General features: G+C 47.4%; 1 protein-coding gene across 1 annotated transcript in view; it reads right to left on the bottom strand.

Moving 5' to 3' along the window:
• Positions 1 to 525: 525 nt before the first annotated feature.
• The window catches only part of TRMT11 (tRNA methyltransferase 11), a 361,711-nt gene continuing 343,973 nt past the window's right edge, over positions 526 to 18,263 (bottom strand). Inside the window, exon 13 of the mRNA XM_086926991.1 lies at positions 526 to 1,090. Within this exon, the coding sequence (XP_086783117.1) occupies positions 959 to 1,090 (132 nt within the window). The 3' untranslated portion in view covers positions 526 to 958. The remainder of the gene's footprint in view (positions 1,091 to 18,263) is intronic.

Genomic DNA, 18,263 nt, shown 5'->3' with positions numbered 1-18,263 from the left:
TATTTTGTTTTCGTTTTATATACATATAATGTGCTCTTATCAATCTACTGCTAATTTAAAAGTTAAAAAAAACTGCAACTTTGCCTTCGAGGTTCCAATCGGAATAGAAGGTGTTGTGCACCACTGGGTGCACGTTTCATCGTTTCTACCTCATAAAATTATACAGTATTTTCTGTACAAAACTCTGTAGCAAGTTGGCTTGCCCAGAAGTCAGGATTCAGGAATGTTAAGGAAAATTCAAAGTACAGATGAATTTCAGATGCAGACTGGTTTTGTGGGTCTAATAACCTCTCCACAAACCTTTTCCAGAACGACAGGCTTTGCACATTTATCCCAGGGCAAACCAAAGGGTCAATTGTGCATGTAATTCAGTTGTAAGGACTCATGTCAACATGCCATTTACCAAATGGATTAGTCGCCATTACAAAGGTCCGAGCATTCCAGAGTTCTTACCGCTTAAAAAAGCAAAACAAGGCTACTTCAGTTATGAAAGTAAACAGCAGGCACCGCAATTAAACACCTAAGTAAAACTCACAAGATTTATTTACAATGAAATAGTTTATAAACAAAAGAGTAAAAAACAAGCTGTCCTGGTAAGCAAGTTTCTTTTTTGGTCCAGCTATTAAGATTCGAAAAGTGTGGCAAATCGTTGACCAGATGCTATCTCAATATAGTAAATGTTATCACATTGGCCTGCGAGACTAAGAAAAAGGAATACAGCTAAATGTGATAATATGCTATTAGAAATGGGATGAAATCACAATTCCTCTCCTTCCCTGGTGTATAATGTCTGTTTGGAAACTCGGATGTATTCTTTTGATTAGGAACAGTTTCTATAGGTTTAGTGGTGGCTTTGGCGGTTCTTCCTCTGGGCGTAAACTATTTCCGTCTGCAGTATTCAGTTCAATGGCGAATCAGTGTCTTTAGAGAATTTATGAAATTCCACTTATTCATTTGCTTAGGTGTGGTTTTCTCTCTCTTCTTTCGCAATCCTCTTAGTTACACCACTGAAATACTTCTCCCGGAATGAGTTGTGACCTTTATATTGCTGGTATTGGTAATCCGTCAGGTGGGAATGCTGGTCTTCATCCTGCATGTAATATAAACAAAAATATTACAATCTCAATATTAAAGCATTTCGTAAGAAAAGAAACCATCAATAACTGCTTTGTTATTTGTTACATAAGTGAAACATACCTGCTTGGGTTCCTTTTTTTTAACAAATACATAAAACAGCACTTATCAGTGACAGTATTATGCTTGATTTTTAAACGCTTCAGTAACAGTGCACCATATGTTCATTATCTTTGTCACAGGAAGGTCACACAGAAGAAATATTGAATGAGGAGGAAGAAAAGCCTGGAGGGATGGGGCGGAGAGTATACACCCTCAGCCCAAAAATGTTCAAGAGATGCTTCATTTATACATTCCTATTTTACATTATATTGTTAGTTAACACAAATTCTTAACCTAATAGGAGCTGGAGTACCTGTTGTACTTAAATTACCCAAAACACACAAATGCAACTTCAATTAAGAGAAGCTTTGCCCTTGCAATCACGGATTTGTAAAGCGCATTACTCACCCATTAGGGTCTAAAGGCACTTGGGGGTGGGAGAGGGCAGCTCCGTGGGGTCGTTCGAAGAGTCAGGTTTTGAGATCCTTCCTGAATTGGTGCAGTGTCGGGCTTCACCGGAGGTAAAGGGGGAGATCATTCCAGGTCTTGGCTGTGGAGTAGGAGAAGGACCTTTCACCTGCTCTGGTACTGTAGAAGTGTGGGACGGTGGCTAGGTAGAGGTCGGATGACCGGAGGTTTCTCTTGGGGGCATGAAAAGAGATGTAGTCGTTGAGGTATTGGGGCCCGGGGTTGTGGATGGACTAGTAGGCTTGCGTGAGAAGCTAGAAAGTTATTATTTTTTCAACAGGGAGCCAGTGGAGGACACAGAAGTGTTGGGTGATGTGGTTGTGCCATGGGATATCGAGGATTAGTCTAGCTGTGGCGTTCTAGACAGTCTGGAGTTTGCAGAGGAGTTTTCGGTCGATTCCGAAGTAGAGGGTGCTGCCGTTGTCCAGTCTGCTGGCGGCGAGTGCGTGGGTGACTGTTTTCCTGGCATGGAGGGGGGACCCACTTGAATGTCTTGCATAGTATGCAGAGGGTGTTGAAGCATGCGGAGGAGACGGAGTTGATCTGTCGATTAATGGTAAGTGAGGAGTCTAGTATGATGCTGAGGTTGTGTGCGTGGTCCATCGGGGTGGGTGAGTTTCTGAGGGCGGGGGCCCCCAGGAATCGTCCCATACGGAGGGGGTGGAGCTGAGGATGAGGACTTTTGTTATCTCTGAGCTGAGTTTCAGGCAGCTGCTCCTCATCCAGGTTGGAATGGCTTTCATCCCTTCCTGGAAATTGTGCCTGGTGATGTTCGGTTCCTTGGTGAGTGAGAGGATGAGCTGGGTGTCATCGGCGTATGAGACAATATTGAGCCTATGGTTTCTGACGATGGTTGTGAGGGGGGGCCATGTAGACGTTGTAGAGGGAGAAGCACAGGAAGGATCCTTGGGGTAATCCGCATCTGATCTCTGTTGGTTCTGAGAGGAATGGTGGGAGTCTTATCATTTGTGTTCTGCCTGTGAGGAGTGATCATAGTCAATCTCGGGTCTTTCCTTGGATGCTGGCATTGTGGAGTCTGGTGGCTGGTGTGCAGAGGGAGACGGTGTTGGCGGCTGCTGATAGGTCCGGGAAGATGAGGGTTGCCGTTTTGCCGTGGACGAGGAGGGCACTGATGTCATTTGTGGTAGTGAGGAGGGCGGTCACGGTGCTGTGGTTGCAGCGGAATCCGGATTTTAGAGGTGTCTAGGATGGTGTTGGTTTCGATGAAGTGTGCTAGCTGGTTGTTGATGGCCTATTCTATGACCTTGGCTGATGGTTTGACATAGCTTGAGTGCGATGGCAGTGGTGGCCCTGTGAAAGCTGTGTGGCGGGCAGGGCTCAGAAGGTGCAATGGCAGAGGATGCTCTTAATGGTCTTTAGGGAGTCTTCTGTCGTGAGTGAGGCCCAGGTAAGAAGGTTCTGTTGGGTGGCATCGCTGGGGTGGGCGTTGAGGCACTGCAGAGGTCTTGGTCATTGAAGTTGTTGTAGAGCCTCTTGATCTTGCAGTGAAAGAAGGAGCTGAGTCTGTTGTAGAGGTCTTGAGAGGGAGGGACCTCAGTTGTTTCGCTGCCGGGATTGGCAAATTCCTGTATGATGGCGAAGGGTTCCTTGGGGTTGCGGGCGTTGGAGAGGATTCTGTCATGGAGGAAGTTTTTCTTTGTGGATTTGATGAGTTGGTGGTGTGCTGTGGTGGCTGTTTTGTAGGCGGACTGTGCTTCCGGAGTTTTGCTGTTTTTCCATGCATTTTCCAGTCGTCGGCAGGAGTGCTTGGATTCTTGGAGTGCCGTGCTGAACCAGTTAGCTTTCTTTCTGTGTCGTCTCATGGAGTTCTGTATGGGAGCAAGTGTGTTGGCGCAGTTGCCGATCTATTGGTGGAGGTTGCTTGCCACTGTGTTGGTGTCTGTCGTAGTTGAGGGCGGAGGTGGGTTGTTCTTCTGAGACTTTGTGCCAGATTCTGTGTGGGAGGCGGTGCGTGTGCTTGTGTGCGGCGGGTTTAGTAAAGGAGAAATGGATGCAGTGGTGGTCGGTCCAGAGCAGGTCCGTTGTGTTTCCGAAGATGTTGATTCTTCCTGCGAAGATGGGGTTGAGTGTGTGTCCTGCTGTGTGAGTGGGGGCGGGGAGAAGTTGCTTCAGCCCTATGATGGTGAGGTTCTCTAGGAGGGCGGTGGTGTTGGGGTCGCTGTGGTTGTCAGGTGGAAGTTCAGGTCTCCAAGATGTATGTAGTCTGTGGAGGCGAGGGTATGGGGTGCGATGAGGTCGGCGATGACATTGGTAAAAGGGGTGCGGTGACCTTCTGGCCTGTAGGCGAGTATTCCGTGGAGCATCGCTCTGGGGTTGGGTTGGATCTGGAAGGGGAGGTGCTCCATGGGGGGAGGGCGAGGTATCGCCCGAGTCGGTGGTTATCAAATGGAGGGAGTTTTTGTGGACGATGGCAAGACCTCCTCCTGGGCGGTTGGGGCAGTCTTTTCTCAGGATCTTGTATCTGTCGGTATGGCAGTTGCAATGCCGGGAGTGGAGTTGGTCCAGGTCTCTATGATGACGGAGACGTCGGGCGTGTGAGTGTGAGATCATCGCAGACCTGTTAATTTCGGGCAGGGCTTGTGTCTCTGGGCATCTAACCAAGCTATATAGATTCACCTAAAATTGTCTCAAGCAATGTCCTGAAAGTTACTCAATGTATACCCCTTTCTTGTTGGCAAAAACTAACATTTCATTTTGAGATAAAAACACTCACTATTTGCCAACATTTCATATTTTATAGTGCTCCTTGTAGTTACGGTGCTGCAGGAAAGGAAATCTTCGTTGTTGGAACTTCCTCAGGCTCTGCCACAAATTCACCACCCAAACAAGTAAAGAGACCACCATTCATCTCAACAGTGACTCTAGTTGAGGGTCTGCAATGGGAAATTACTGATCGTGTTTGCATGTTTTCCTTGTAGCAGGCTGTCACAGGTGCTTCATCGGATGAAAGTGCCAAAAGAAGTTCTACTTCCACAGTGCAGAGCCATCAGAGGCGCTTCTTTGTAAGTCTAGCTTCGGTCGTCATAATTCTTCACCTCATGGTAGCTCTCTGATTATGGGACAGAGACAGCCTGGGTACTCACAAGCGAGCACAAATTCTGTGAGCAAGTCACTTGACTGTGGGCCACGCTGCCGAAGAACCATGGTCACACGGACTCACAACACAGCCTAGTAGTGCAGATCCTTCCCTGAGTTACAGTCGTCCATTGTTCCTTTCCTCCTCCACAGCTCTTTGAAGCCCTCCTTCCTCTTGACACCCTTTCCTTCATTTAGGAATACCTCCATATCTTCCCTCTCATCAATCATTCAGCTTCTTCCTTCATGGTGGATGCAAAGCAGCTCGGTCTAGCATGATGCAGAACTTCAAGTTTCCAATTTACATACTTGGTAAGGGGAGTATGCAATCAATGACCCCAAATATAATGCTCAATGCTCTGTCTCTATCTCCACTGCTATAGGAACCTTGCACTGGTGGAATAAAAATTAAGGTACAAAGGCTTGAGGCCTCTGCCCATAGTACATCAAGTTTGTTGACAGAGTTTGTGTATTCCATAGATCTAGCTCAAGGCCCAGTTTTAGCACTTCCTGTGGAATGTGCATCTCTCTCAGACTGGAAAAGCCAGAGCATTTATTCTCCGATGTCAGCAGGAAGGAGGGGGTGGGTCTGGGAACTTCCTGACAGGGTAACCCAAACAGAAAGCACAAAAGAGGAAGAGATCACCCCATTTAACTACCTCTCAAACCTGGTGGTAACACTTCTGGTGGAGAATGAAGCACAGAGGAGGGAGCAAGAGCTGTATCTACACTTCACTGCGGTCCTCTGCCTCACATTCTCCACACCCTTCAGTTTGGTACAGTTCAAAGGACTCATGGAAGGTTTTAGCGAAGCCCTGCAATTCATAGCATCTCTCCAACCTCCATTTTAGGTATAAGCATCCACAGAAGATCGGAAATACTACAAGAACCACTCATGGCATATATGCTCTCCCCTCTCATAAGGTCACACACATGCATAGGTTCATAAAAATGCATACAACATTCATCTCCCATATGGATGCTGCGAAGTAGACAGCTTTGGGGGACAGGAAGAGAACTTAAAATGATGAGACCGGTAGCCCAACTCTACTTGTGCATGCAACAGATAAAAAGACACGTCCTGCTTACACAAATAATTATGCCACCACAGTCAGAACTTCACAGTCTGCTGAGCTGACAGTAATCATGCTTGCAATAGGTTGTGCAGATGGTAGGCCCCTCTAGAGCAGGGATTTAAGCTCATCACATTCTGTGGCACATTGGGCCCTCAAAGTATGCGTGTGACTGTTGTGTGTTGAGACCAATAATCAAACACAACAAGAAAAACATCATGGTTATCTCAAGGTAGGGTCTCTATATCCTTGCAGTGGACCTTTACAATGCCAAGAAGAGCCTTCCCCCAAAAGATTTGAATGTCGGGGATGCAGTCAACCATTGGAGAACCCTGATCATTGGATTAGGAAAACTAGGAAAATGTACATCTGACTTCTTCTGCGGTAACCCTGACTTATGCTCCACAGTAAAGTCTAATCCCGCCAAACAAAAGAACCACTGCAGTATCTTGGAATTATCTCCCTTCTTAGCCAACCGCCACTAGAGGAACACATTTCAGTTAAGCTGTAAGAAATTATATGCCAAGGAAAAATCTACAAAACAAACCACGCTTACAATTGCAGACAGTTGGATAACAGCCAATTACAAGAATTTGACCACTATTGTATAACTAAGGCAGTGAAAACTACTTGCTAGTTAAAGTGAGACAGAAGCAACACAACAGTTTTTGGAAGCTCATTAGCTGCTTTACTGAATATCCCAGAGTTCTTGCTATAACTTCTCTACTGGGGTGAATGTATGACATTGTTCTACATTCTGTCCATCAACTGTGTTTTTGCAATTTTCACCCCGAGTGTGCTGGGTATACTCAGACGTGAGTCCCAGGCTCTCCACACCACTGGAGTCCAGCTATACAGGCTGATGAAGGCCGATAGCCAGAAACCGGTCCTTGGATGCTTGATTCCGGTCTGGGAAAGACATGGCTTGGTAGTTCGGACTGGACTGTTCCCATGAGGCACAGGGTCAGAGCTGATTTGCATATAGCCAGTGTCTAACCCAGGGTGGTGTGGAGTGCAAAAAAACGATGGATTTAGGCCCAGATCCTTGCACTGGGGTGAATGTATGACATTGTTCTACATTCTGTCCATCAACTGTGTTTTTTGCAATTTTCACCCCGAATGTGCTGGGTATACTCAGACGTGAGTCCCAGGCTCTCCACACCACTGGAGTCAAGCTATCCAGGCTGATGAAGGCTGATAGCCAGAAACCGGTCCTTGGATGCTTGATTCCGGTCTGGGAAAGACATGGCTTGGTAGTTCGGACTGGACTGTTCCCATGAGGCACAGGGTCAGAGCTGATTTGCATATAGCCAGTGTCTAACCCAGGGTGGTGTGGAGTGCAACAAAAACGATGGATTTAGGCCCAGATCCTTGTACTGGGGTGAATGTATGACATTGTTCTACATTCTGTCCATCAACTGTGTTTTTTGCAATTTTCACCCCGAGTGTGCTGGGTATACTCAGACGTGAGTCCCAGGCTCTCCACACCACTGGAGTCAAGCTATCCAGGCTGATGAAGGCTGATAGCCAGAAACCGGTCCTTGGATGCTTGATTCCGGTCTGGGAAAGACATGGCTTGGTAGTTCGGACTGGACTGTTCCCATGAGGCACAGGGTCAGAGCTGATTTGCATATAGCCAGTGTCTAACCCAGGGTGGTGTGGAGTGCAAAAAAACGATGGATTTAGGCCCAGGTCCTTGCACTGGGGTGAATGTATGACATTGTTCTACATTCTGTCCATCAACTGTGTTTTTTGCAATTTTCACACCGAGTGTGCTGGGTATACTCAGACGTGAGTCCCAGGCTCTCCACACCACTGGAGTCAAGCTATCCAGGCTGATGAAGGCTGATAGCCAGAAACCGGTCCTTGGATGCTTGATTCCGGTCTGGGAAAGACATGGCTTGGTAGTTCGGACTGGACTGTTCCCATGAGGCACAGGGTCAGAGCTGATTTGCATATAGCCAGTGTCTAACCCAGGGTGGTGTGGAGTGCAACAAAAACGATGGATTTAGGCCCAGATCCTTGTACTGGGGTGAATGTATGACATTGTTCTACATTCTGTCCATCAACTGTGTTTTTTGCAATTTTCACCCCGAGTGTGCTGGGTATACTCAGACGTGAGTCCCAGGCTCTCCACACCACTGGAGTCAAGCTATCCAGGCTGATGAAGGCTGATAGCCAGAAACCGGTCCTTGGATGCTTGATTCCGGTCTGGGAAAGACATGGCTTGGTAGTTCGGACTGGACTGTTCCCATGAGGCACAGGGTCAGAGCTGATTTGCATATAGCCAGTGTCTAACCCAGGGTGGTGTGGAGTGCAAAAAAAACGATGGATTTAGGCCCAGATCCTTGCACTGGGGTGAATGTATGACATTGTTCTACATTCTGTCCATCAACTGTGTTTTTTGCAATAACTTCTCTACAGTCATCACAGGGATGACAATTGCTCATACAACCCCATTATATCATGTGCCAGTACATCAAAGCATGTAATAGAGCTACTGCCCTACTTTCCTATATAGCAAACTTCCATATCTTACATCACACACTTTAAGAATACTTCAAGAAAATATCTATTAGAGATTCTTCTAAAGCTTCAACACCTTTAATAACCTACACAGCAGCAACAGAGCGAGATTGGGCTATCCTATTATGCTATAGCCTCTTGAAAGCACATCAGTTCTCCAGAGCAATGTTTCCCAAACTGTGGGTCACGAGCCAATATTTGGTGGGTCGGGAAAGAAAGAGCAAACAATAAAGATGCTTTAAAGAACAAGTTACTTACCTTCGGTAACTATATATCTGTAAGCACAGTTAGTTATAGATTCCTTGTCTTAGAATCTCCCCCAGGCATCAGACTGGATCTGGAAAGTTTTTCGTCAGCAGTACCCCTGCGCGTCGGAAGGTGGTGTCGATCGACTCCGCGTTTGTCGTTGGCATCGTGGTCGCTGGGATGATGTTGCGGTATCTACATAGATGCTGCCTTTGTGCGCGGACATCAGTTCTATACACAACTTTCCATACCATACAAGACACTGACCACTGGTGCACAAAATTAGGGCCCTGAAAGGATGTCCTTAACCCTACAAGTCAGTTCGCAGAACGTGGAGGATGGGTGGGGCGATAAGGAATCTATAAGTAACCTATGTTTCTTACAGATATCTCGTTACCGAAGGTAAGCAACTTGTTCATCTGAAAGAAACAGTGAGCTATAGATTCTTTACCTTAGAATAGATACCCCAGCAATACCAACCTCAGAGGTGGGTCTGCAACCAAGTTCACACCCGAAAGTCCTGAAAAACAGAACGGCCAAAGAAGCCGTCTCTCCGGACTTGGCTGTCAAAGCAGTAGTGTTTCCTAAACGTGTGCAGCAATGCCTATGTAGCTGCCTGACAGATGTCATTTAGGGGGACTCCTCATCCAAAGCAGTAGTAGCTGCTGTCACCCTGGTGGAATGGGCGCAGCCCCACTTGAGGCTCTTTCTTAGCCAAAGAATAGCAGGCTTTAATGAACAGAACGACCCACCTGTAGATGGTCCATTTGTGCATGGCCCGACCTTCGTAGCGCCCATGTAACCAACAAAGAGCAGGTCATCCACCCCAAATTGTTTGGTGCGATCCAAGTAGAAAGAAAGCGCACGTTTTGGATCCAGACAGTGGACCCTCTTTTCCTCTTTCGAAGGATGCAGAGGCAGAAAGAAAATGTGCAAAGTGATGGTTTGGCCAATGTGGAAAGAAGTAACCACCTTTGGAAAAAAGGAAAGTCTAGTTCTTAGGACGACCTTGACCGGATGGACAGCCAGCAAGGGAGGCTTAGAAGACAGAGCTTGCAGTTCACTCACCCTGCGTGCAGAGGTGATGGCCACCAGTAAGACAGTTTTCAAAGTGACAAAGTCTGAGAGGACTGTTAAGCAGTGGCTCAAAGGGAGCGCACATAAGGTATGTCAGAACCAACTTCAAATCCCACTGGGGCATTACGAAAGGAACAGGAGGAAAAAGATGAGTAATGCCTTTAAGAAATCTATTTACAACAGGGGACTTGAAAAGAGAAGGCTGATCAGGTAGCCTGAGAAAGGCTGAAATGGCAGAGAGGTAGCCCTTAACAGTGCCCAGAGCAGAGCCCGGCTGGGCGAAAGAAAGGAGGAACAGAAGACCCTCAGAAAGAGGGGCAGAGAGGGAATCCACAGCGTTTGCTGTGCACCATGCCACAAATGTATTCCGAAAAAAAGGGGGGGTTGGGCCCTATGGGAAAGAGGGTAGGTCGGGCCACAATGTAATGTAGAAAAGGGAGTTTTACCTAGACCTCAATTGTAAATTCAGACAGTGAATGCTAACTGGAGGATAAACACAACTTTCTTAGTTCTTGATTAATTGTTCCATGTTTTAGTACAATTACGAGCACATTGTTGTTGTATGTATAATTACATGTTCACTACTGTGTTTTTCACTGTTAATATTTATGATTTGTTTTTCATTGTGTCAAAGTATATGGCAATACATGAAGTTGATGACGATCTTTGTTCTGTATAGATAAAAAAAGTATTTGATGATTGAGTAAAAAGTAAATGACATAAATCAATGTCAGGATAAACTAATAAAGTTGTGTTTATCCTCCAGTTAGCATTCACTGTCTGAATTTACTATTGAGGTCTAGGTAAAACTCCCTTTTCTACAAATTTATTCCATCAGCAGGTGTATACCATCTTAGTGGAGAGATGCCAAGATTACATCACAGACTTCGGGAGGTAGGTCAAATGACGTCAACTACCGCCGCTCAATCTTCACACAAGGAGGTGGAGGCTGGGCAGGTTCGTGTGGAGGACCGTCCCCTGCTGTTGCGACAGAAGATCCTCCCGAAGAGGCAGTCATATCAGAGGATCGAGGTCATGTTGAGCAGCTCGGGATACCAGACTCTTCATGCCCAATTTAGAGCCACAAGAATGACTTGGGCACGGTCGCGTTTGATCTTCTTCAGCACTCTGGGCAGAAGTGGTATAGGAGGAAAGACGTATAGAAGACCGCAACTCCACTCGTGTCGAAAAGCGTTGCCTACCAAGTGCTCCTTGGAAATTCCAATTTGCAGAATTGCGCGTTCTCTTCGGTGGCGAATAGATCTAACCAAGGCTCTCTCAACTGCTGAAAGAGACCTTGCACCACCTCAGAGTAAAGATGCCATTTGTGATCCATCATGCACCTGCGGCTGAGTTAGTCCGCCCTGGCGTTCAGTGAACCTGCCAGGTGTCGAACATACCAGAGCTATGCCCTGATGTTCCGCCCATGTCCAGAGGTGGAGGGCCTCTTGACAAAGGGTCCATGACACCTCCCCGCCCTGTTTGTTGCAGTACCACATGGAGGTGGTGTTGTCCGTGAACACCTGCACTACTCTTCCATGGACAGAGGGAAGGAATGTCTTCAGTGCAAGATGGATCGGCCAAAGCTCCAGAAGGTTGATGTGGATCTCGGACTCCGCCGGAGACTAGAGGCCTCTGATCTCCGCCTCGCCCATTTGGCCGCCCCATCCCAGAAGGGTTGCATCTGTCACCACTGTGTGTTCTGGTTGGGGAAGGGAGAGGGATCTGCCGTTGACCCAATCCTGGTTCGTGAGCAACCACTGCAATGTTGTGCAGTGCCCTCCGAGATCTGGACGTAATTGGACAGATTCCCCTGATGCTGCGCCCACTGGAACATCAGGTCCCACTGCAGAGCCCGCATATGCCACCTGGCATGATCGACCAGCAGGATGCAGGAGCCCATGAGGCCAAGCAGCCTCAGGGTCATTCTGACTGAAACCCGGGATAGGGGCTGAAAGATCTGAATTATAGCCCGAATATCCCGGACTCGCTGTTCGGGAGGATAAACCCGAAACTGCGTAGATTCCAGAACTGCTCTGACGAAGAGGAGCTTCTGAGAGGGGGTCAGTTGTGACTTCGGCACATTGATGGAGAACCCCAGCGAATGCAGGAGGTCGGCCGTAGTCCGGAGGGGGAGATGACAGCCTAGGACGAGCCCGCCTTTAACAGCCAGTCATCAAAATAGGGGAAGACTGGATCCCCTGATCTGCGCAGATGAGCTGCGACCACCGCCTTCACTTTCAAGAACACCTGAGGGGTGCTGGTAAGGTCAAAGGGGAGGATGATAAACTGAAAGTGCACGTGGCCTACCATGAACCGCAGATAACGCCAGTGGGCTGGCAGGAAGGGGATGTGAAAGTAAGCGTCCTGCAAGTCCAACGCTACCATTCAGTCTCCAGGGTCGTGGGCAGATAAGACCTGAGCGAGCATCAACATTTTGAGCTTCTCCTTCCAGAGGAAGCAGTTGACGTCCCTGAGATCCAAGATAGGACGCAGGCCTTTGTCCTTCTTGGGGAGCAGAAAGTAGTGGGAATAGCAACCACAACCTCCTTCTTGGGCAGGAACGCGCTCGATGGGACCGTTGGCCAAGAGTGCTGGAACCTCCTGTTGGGGAAGAGCCAGGTGATCCTTCAAATTGCGATGGTACTGAGGTGGCATGGAAGGAGGGGTAGGCTCAAAGGGGACTATTTGGACTATTCGCAAAACCCACCTGTCTGACATGATGGTGCGCTAGTGGGAGAGGTGATGGCGGATCCTGCTGCCTACTGGCGTTTGGTGGCCCTGAAAGGTCAACTAGGAGGGTTTGGAGGCTGCTGCAGAGGGGGCTGTGGTGGACTGACCCGCTCGCTGGCCCCCAGAACCACAGCAGTGCTTCCCACGTCCCCGGCCATGATGGGGCGGAACAGCCTGCGCCGGCCTGTGGCTCTCGGCGGGGCATAGTGGGACACCCCTTCCGTAGCCACGAAAGGGGCGAAAAGCAGACTGCGCATGGCAGGTGGTGGAGAGGTCCAAGGACCAGGGCGTAGCTCTAGCACAGTGTCTGCCTTGTCGCCGAAAAGGCGACGGCCATCAAAGGGCATGTCCATAAGTGTGGATTGGACATCCCTTGAGAAACCAGTTGAACGCAACCAGGCGTAGCCCTGAAGGGGTACTGACGTGGCAATCGTTCTGCCAAGTGCGTTGGCGATATCCAGCCCACAGCGGATGATAAACTTCGCTGCGTATCTCCCTTCAGCAACCGCTCGAGAGAGCACGGCCCGGGCCTCCTACAGGCACTGAGGCAGCACATGCGCCACTGTGTCCCACATGGAGTGGGTATAATGGCCCAATAGACGTCCAGAGTTTACCGACCGCAGTCCCAAGATGGAGGAAGAAAACATCTTCCCAAGATGATCCAGCTTTTTGGATTCCCTTTCCGGGGGTGCAGTAGGCAATGCGCCCTTGGACATAGAGGCTTGGACTACCAAGCTCTCAGGGGTGGAGTGTTGGGAAAGGAAAGTGGGGTCGTCAGGGGCCGGGCGGTGGCGTTGGGCAATCATCCTGTCCACAGGAGCCTCTGTGTTGGGCCTGGACCAAGTGCCCAAAAGGATGTCTGTTAAACAGCAGCAGAGGCTCCGGAGAGCTTGCTGCGGGTTGAAGTATCTCTGTCAGGAGGTTAGTCCTGATTACCACCATAGGTAGCACGAGGTGGAGAGCCACAGCCACCCTAAGCAACACTACTGCATATGATGCTCCCTCCTCCGTAGCCACGGTAGGAGGAGAGAACATGCCAAGGTCTAGTGAGGTATCCAAACCACTGGCATCCCCCAGTTCCTATCTCCAGTCTTGCTCATACTCCATCTGGACTGTCAAAGGTTCTCCATTCCTCTCCCAGTCCTCTTCTGGCTGCCAATCTGGTCTCAAAGAGCCAGGGTGGAGCAGGGGCACAAAAGTACCCATCGGCGCCGGTTCCGGCATCGGTCGATGCGTTACGACTCCGTGTCTACCTCGAGGTGGGGACCGGGGTCGACATCAGCTGGGGACACAGCAGACGCCGGTGGCGGACGAGGTGCCATTGAGATCGATACCGGAGGAGGCATAAAGAGGTCGACTGGCGCCGATCCTGATCCAGGCCTGGATACAAGGGGATCCTGCAGCGCAGAAGCAGCCGACGCCGAAGCCCAAGGCCCAAGGCCTTCAGCCGAGTCTGCGGGGCCCGAAGGGCATGTCGGCGGAGTCGGGCTGCCAAAGATGGCATGCATCGCTTCGTAGAGGGGTTACACCGAGTCCCGGGAAGGGACGGAAACCCGCAGTCGACCCATGCGGAGCCGCGGGAGGGGCACCAACTGCATCCCTTATCGCATCGGCCTAAGGACGGGGAGAAGTCGAAGCGCGACGATGCTTCTTCGACTTCTTTTTGTGCTTCGACTTACCTGACCACAAGTGCGAAGACTTCGACTAAGAGTGGTGTTGGCTCCGTGACCGGTCCCTCGACCTCCTCCACGACCGGGACCTCGAGCGGTGCGAAGCCGACTGCTGGGCCTGGAGTAGCTTTCGGGACCGCTCCTCCAAAGACTTCAGGCCATGGTCCGGCAGTCAGAGAACGACTCGGGGTCGTGGTCGCACTCCATACATAAAGTAGAGGCACATGCAGTGCAGATCTGTCACCGCAAAAGACGGGTACAGGAACTGCAAACCTTAAAGCTGGGCATCTCTCGTGCACCAGGAGTCGAAGGACTCTAACAACAACAAAGTCGACAAAAGTCGAGACAAAAGTTCAGTCAAAAATGTACTGGGCGTACTTGTCTCTCCGGATCTGCACTTGCGAGGGCGGTGTCTATGTAGCTACTGCAACGTCATCCAGGCGACCACAACGCCGACAACGAACGCAGCGTCGACCGACGCCACCTTCCGACGTGCAGGGGTACTGCTAACGAAAAACTTTCCGGATCCATTCTGATGCCAGTGGGAGATTCTAAGGTAAGGAATCTATAACTAATTGTTTCTTTCAGATTTATGTGTTTATCCTGTCACATGTAGAGTGCTTCAATGGCACAGGTCAACAGAGGTCAAATGTCAGTGTATGTCTTCTGACAAGCTGCTGCTTATTCATTTAACATGGGATAGGCATTTACTTTTCTTTTTCCGACTGCATTGTGAGAGGAGTTTTAAAGTGAATTATATGACAATCTTAGGATGTCGTTTTTTTGCAACACATAAAATGTAAATACCGGTTAATGAACTGCATGCATTCAACACTTTTTTGTAATTCTGAAGTGTGTTGGAAACAGAGATTTGAATAGGATAAAACCAATTAGCACCACTTTAATTGGTGAAGCACAAATGATAAATATTCACAGAAACCCAATTCCCACACATCATAAATCGATTGCTGTATGCCATATAATTTAACTAGTAAAAATGTATGTCTTTGCAAAGTTAATGGCCATTTCAATGGAAAATGTGCTTTCAGTCAATGAAAATGTGCTACCAAAAGATGCTTCAGTTACATTTAAAAATCACCAATTCTCATGTTCATTTAAGATAGGTGGGTCACGGCAGTTTGTCGTTCTGAAAAGAGGGTAGTGGATCCAATACATTTAGGAATCCCTGCTAGACTTTTCATTGACAGACTGTGGTATGCATGCTGCTTCTGTGAATTGGTAAGCATGTACCCAGGAGCTTCAACACACCACCAGCTTGGAGAAAAAGCTCTAGAAAGATTTGTTTGAGATTGTGGCATCCTGGTAGTGGATTCTAGCTTTTCACAAAGATATAGCAGGAGCCGACACAATAGCTCTATATGGAAACAGAAATAGGCGTGTTGGTCTGGACTGCTTACAGCCATTGCCTACTCCTCTGCTCCTTAGGAATCTCTTTGCTCCAAGCTGGAAGAATAGCAAAGATTCAAACAATCAGTAACGTGCTATGATCTGCAGGACACAATTCTATTTCCTTCAAGTGCAAGCTCAGTTTTCCATTGGTCTGAAGTTGGTAAACTGAACAATATTACGCAGAGTAATAGAAACACTTGCTGTATACAGCACTTCTAAAGGCAACCTTGTGATACCAAGTGCTATCAAGGGTGGTTCAAGGGCTTAGTGAAGTAATGCATACACAGCAGAGACTTATGTTCGACATAATTTATCTTTCCAATAAGAAGAGTTGCAGTAAACCTAACAATAAACATCCGTTGCTGGTTAATAGTGCCAACAGACTCTTGGGGAAGGGGGGGGGGATGTTAAATGTGTGGTGTACAAATAATATTGTATTGCTATAAAAAAACATTTTTATAGCATATATTTTAAAACACTATTTCATCTAGTTTGCTTCCTTCCATTTAATCCATCGACCTCCTAACCCCACCAACTTTGTTTTTTCAACCTCTTTGGTCGAGCCGCGCCAACAGCCCCATGGGCAAATTGATGTTCATGCGCGTAAAGGTCATGTTTTTCTCACTCAGTGTCATTTCACTTTTTATATAGACAACGTCCCTTTACAGATAATAATAACCTTACTAGGGCGGGTTCTCTGTAGTTTGAGCCATGCTTTATATAACAACATAGTGTCTACCTTTGTGCACATACAATCATCTGAAAAGATTAGTTTTGTGTCACTGGCTAGCAAGCTATTTGCCAAAACATGGACGACAAATTATTGTGCATTCATAAATGGAATTGTAATGTCTTGGCCTCTGGAAACCACTTACAAAGCAGACTGGCGTTAGACCAAAAAGGCCACTGTCTTTAACAAGAGGTAAATACTGGCACTTTATTTAGCGAATGCAGTCTTGCAGTTTTCCTTAACACAACCTGGAGAAAAGTGAAACTGAAATGTAACAGCACCAAGGGCCAATCTGTACAGCACAAACATCTGTTTTTGGGTATATATCCAAACAAATCTATGGTCCCCATACACTAAGCAAGTACCTGAATAGCATTCTGACTTTTCTCTTTCTTATGAGTGTAATAATGTATATGTGCAGTGGGCTTAGTGTGTTAATGCCAACAAAGGGATTATTAGCCAAGCTGGGGAAATTCCACTTTCACACCACTATGGTGTATTCACTTGGCATGTGATTTCTCCAACTCGAGAAGATCCAAGGCACTCGTTATTATCTATCGCTGCCTAGTTAAGTAAGTGCAGTGCCCTAGGGCTGTACATACTCTTGTTGTGCTTGCAGCATACATTTTGTTTAGCTTGTAAGCTCTTGTCACAAGTTACTTGAAGATGGAAGTCCTAATTTTACACTGGGGAGGCTCCTCAACTAGGGGGTAGAAGCGTCGATGGATGCTTTCTCGAAGTGAGATGCAGAAACATAAAATGGTAATAACTATAATTTTATGTGAAGCAGAAATATAAAATGGTAATAACTATCATTTTATGTTTCTGTATCTCGCACTGCAAGAAAGCAGATGGGTTTGGTTGCGAGTGGGCAGGGCTGATCTGCAAGCAGGGCTGGGCAGGGGAGGACTGGTGTGCCCACGCCTGAGTGCGCATGACTGGTTTGGTCGGCCCTGGCTGGGCGGCGTCCCGAATAATCACAACGCTGCTTGCAGCGCTGTGATTGGCTTAGGGGTGAGACTGGGAGCCTGGCTGCCTGCTTCCTGTCCCTGCCGGAAGCAGGAGAGGAGCAGAGACGTCACAGGATCCAGCCGGCAGGAAGGTAAATATAATTGTTTTTTATTATTAAATTAAAGCCCACCTTTTTTTACATGTGCCTCTGAGGCCGAAACCCCTTTTAAGTTTAACATGCCTTTAAGAAGGCAACTTGCCATTCCAATGCTCATCAACTCATACACTGTGGAGGCGGAATGATGTCTCAGACATTGTATTACATTGTGGTTCAGAATGGGACAGCTGTCACGGGACACAGCTTTCTGTCAAGAGACTTACTTCATTGGAGATAAAAAGCAGTTACTGATAAGAGCGTGTTCAAGGAATAGTTCAGGTACTTATTCTGAGCTTATTCTGAGCTCATTCTATTGTGACTACCCAAAAACAATCACCGTCACCTTTTGTTGCTGACTATTGTTAATAACACCATTTCTTCTACACAAATATGTTGGTTTCATTTTCTCACGCTTTAAGTTTGTGGTTACATTTATGCCTGTCTCTAAGCACAGGAAGACATTCGAAATGCCCCCATTATACAACTTTAAGGATCTATTTTCATGTTCCTTGACACTGGGTACGTTTATACTGAGAGGATATTTCTTATACTATAGCAGTTGTGGATTTTGCTGGCTATTCAGAAGGCACTGAAAGGTGCGTGTCAAGCACTTATGGCTGGCTGACCTCCACAATAAACCCAAGCGAATCCTGTTGGGGCTTACTTCGTGTGATTTTGAATGATCCTCAGATGGTACTCAGGACATTCACACTGGTGTTGTATCTATAGAAATAAAGTTCACTTGAGCACTGTCTTGTTATGTGAAGGCTAAGGAAATACTTATAAAATGCACACTACACCCAGTGTACCAGATGAAAAGGTGTCACTTCCAAATACCATATCCACTTTAATACAGTTCTCAGGCACTACTGCAAATCAAGTTACTCCCCTTATGCACTTTACTTTCCAACTGCAGCAAGGGTATACAGTCAAGATTTTTTTTACAGCAA

This window comes from Lissotriton vulgaris, chromosome 6 (assembly GCF_964263255.1).
Source record: "Lissotriton vulgaris chromosome 6, aLisVul1.2, whole genome shotgun sequence".
In the NCBI taxonomy this organism is placed as follows: domain Eukaryota; kingdom Metazoa; phylum Chordata; class Amphibia; order Caudata; family Salamandridae; genus Lissotriton; species Lissotriton vulgaris.
This window is presented reverse-complemented; position numbering and strand designations above follow the sequence as displayed.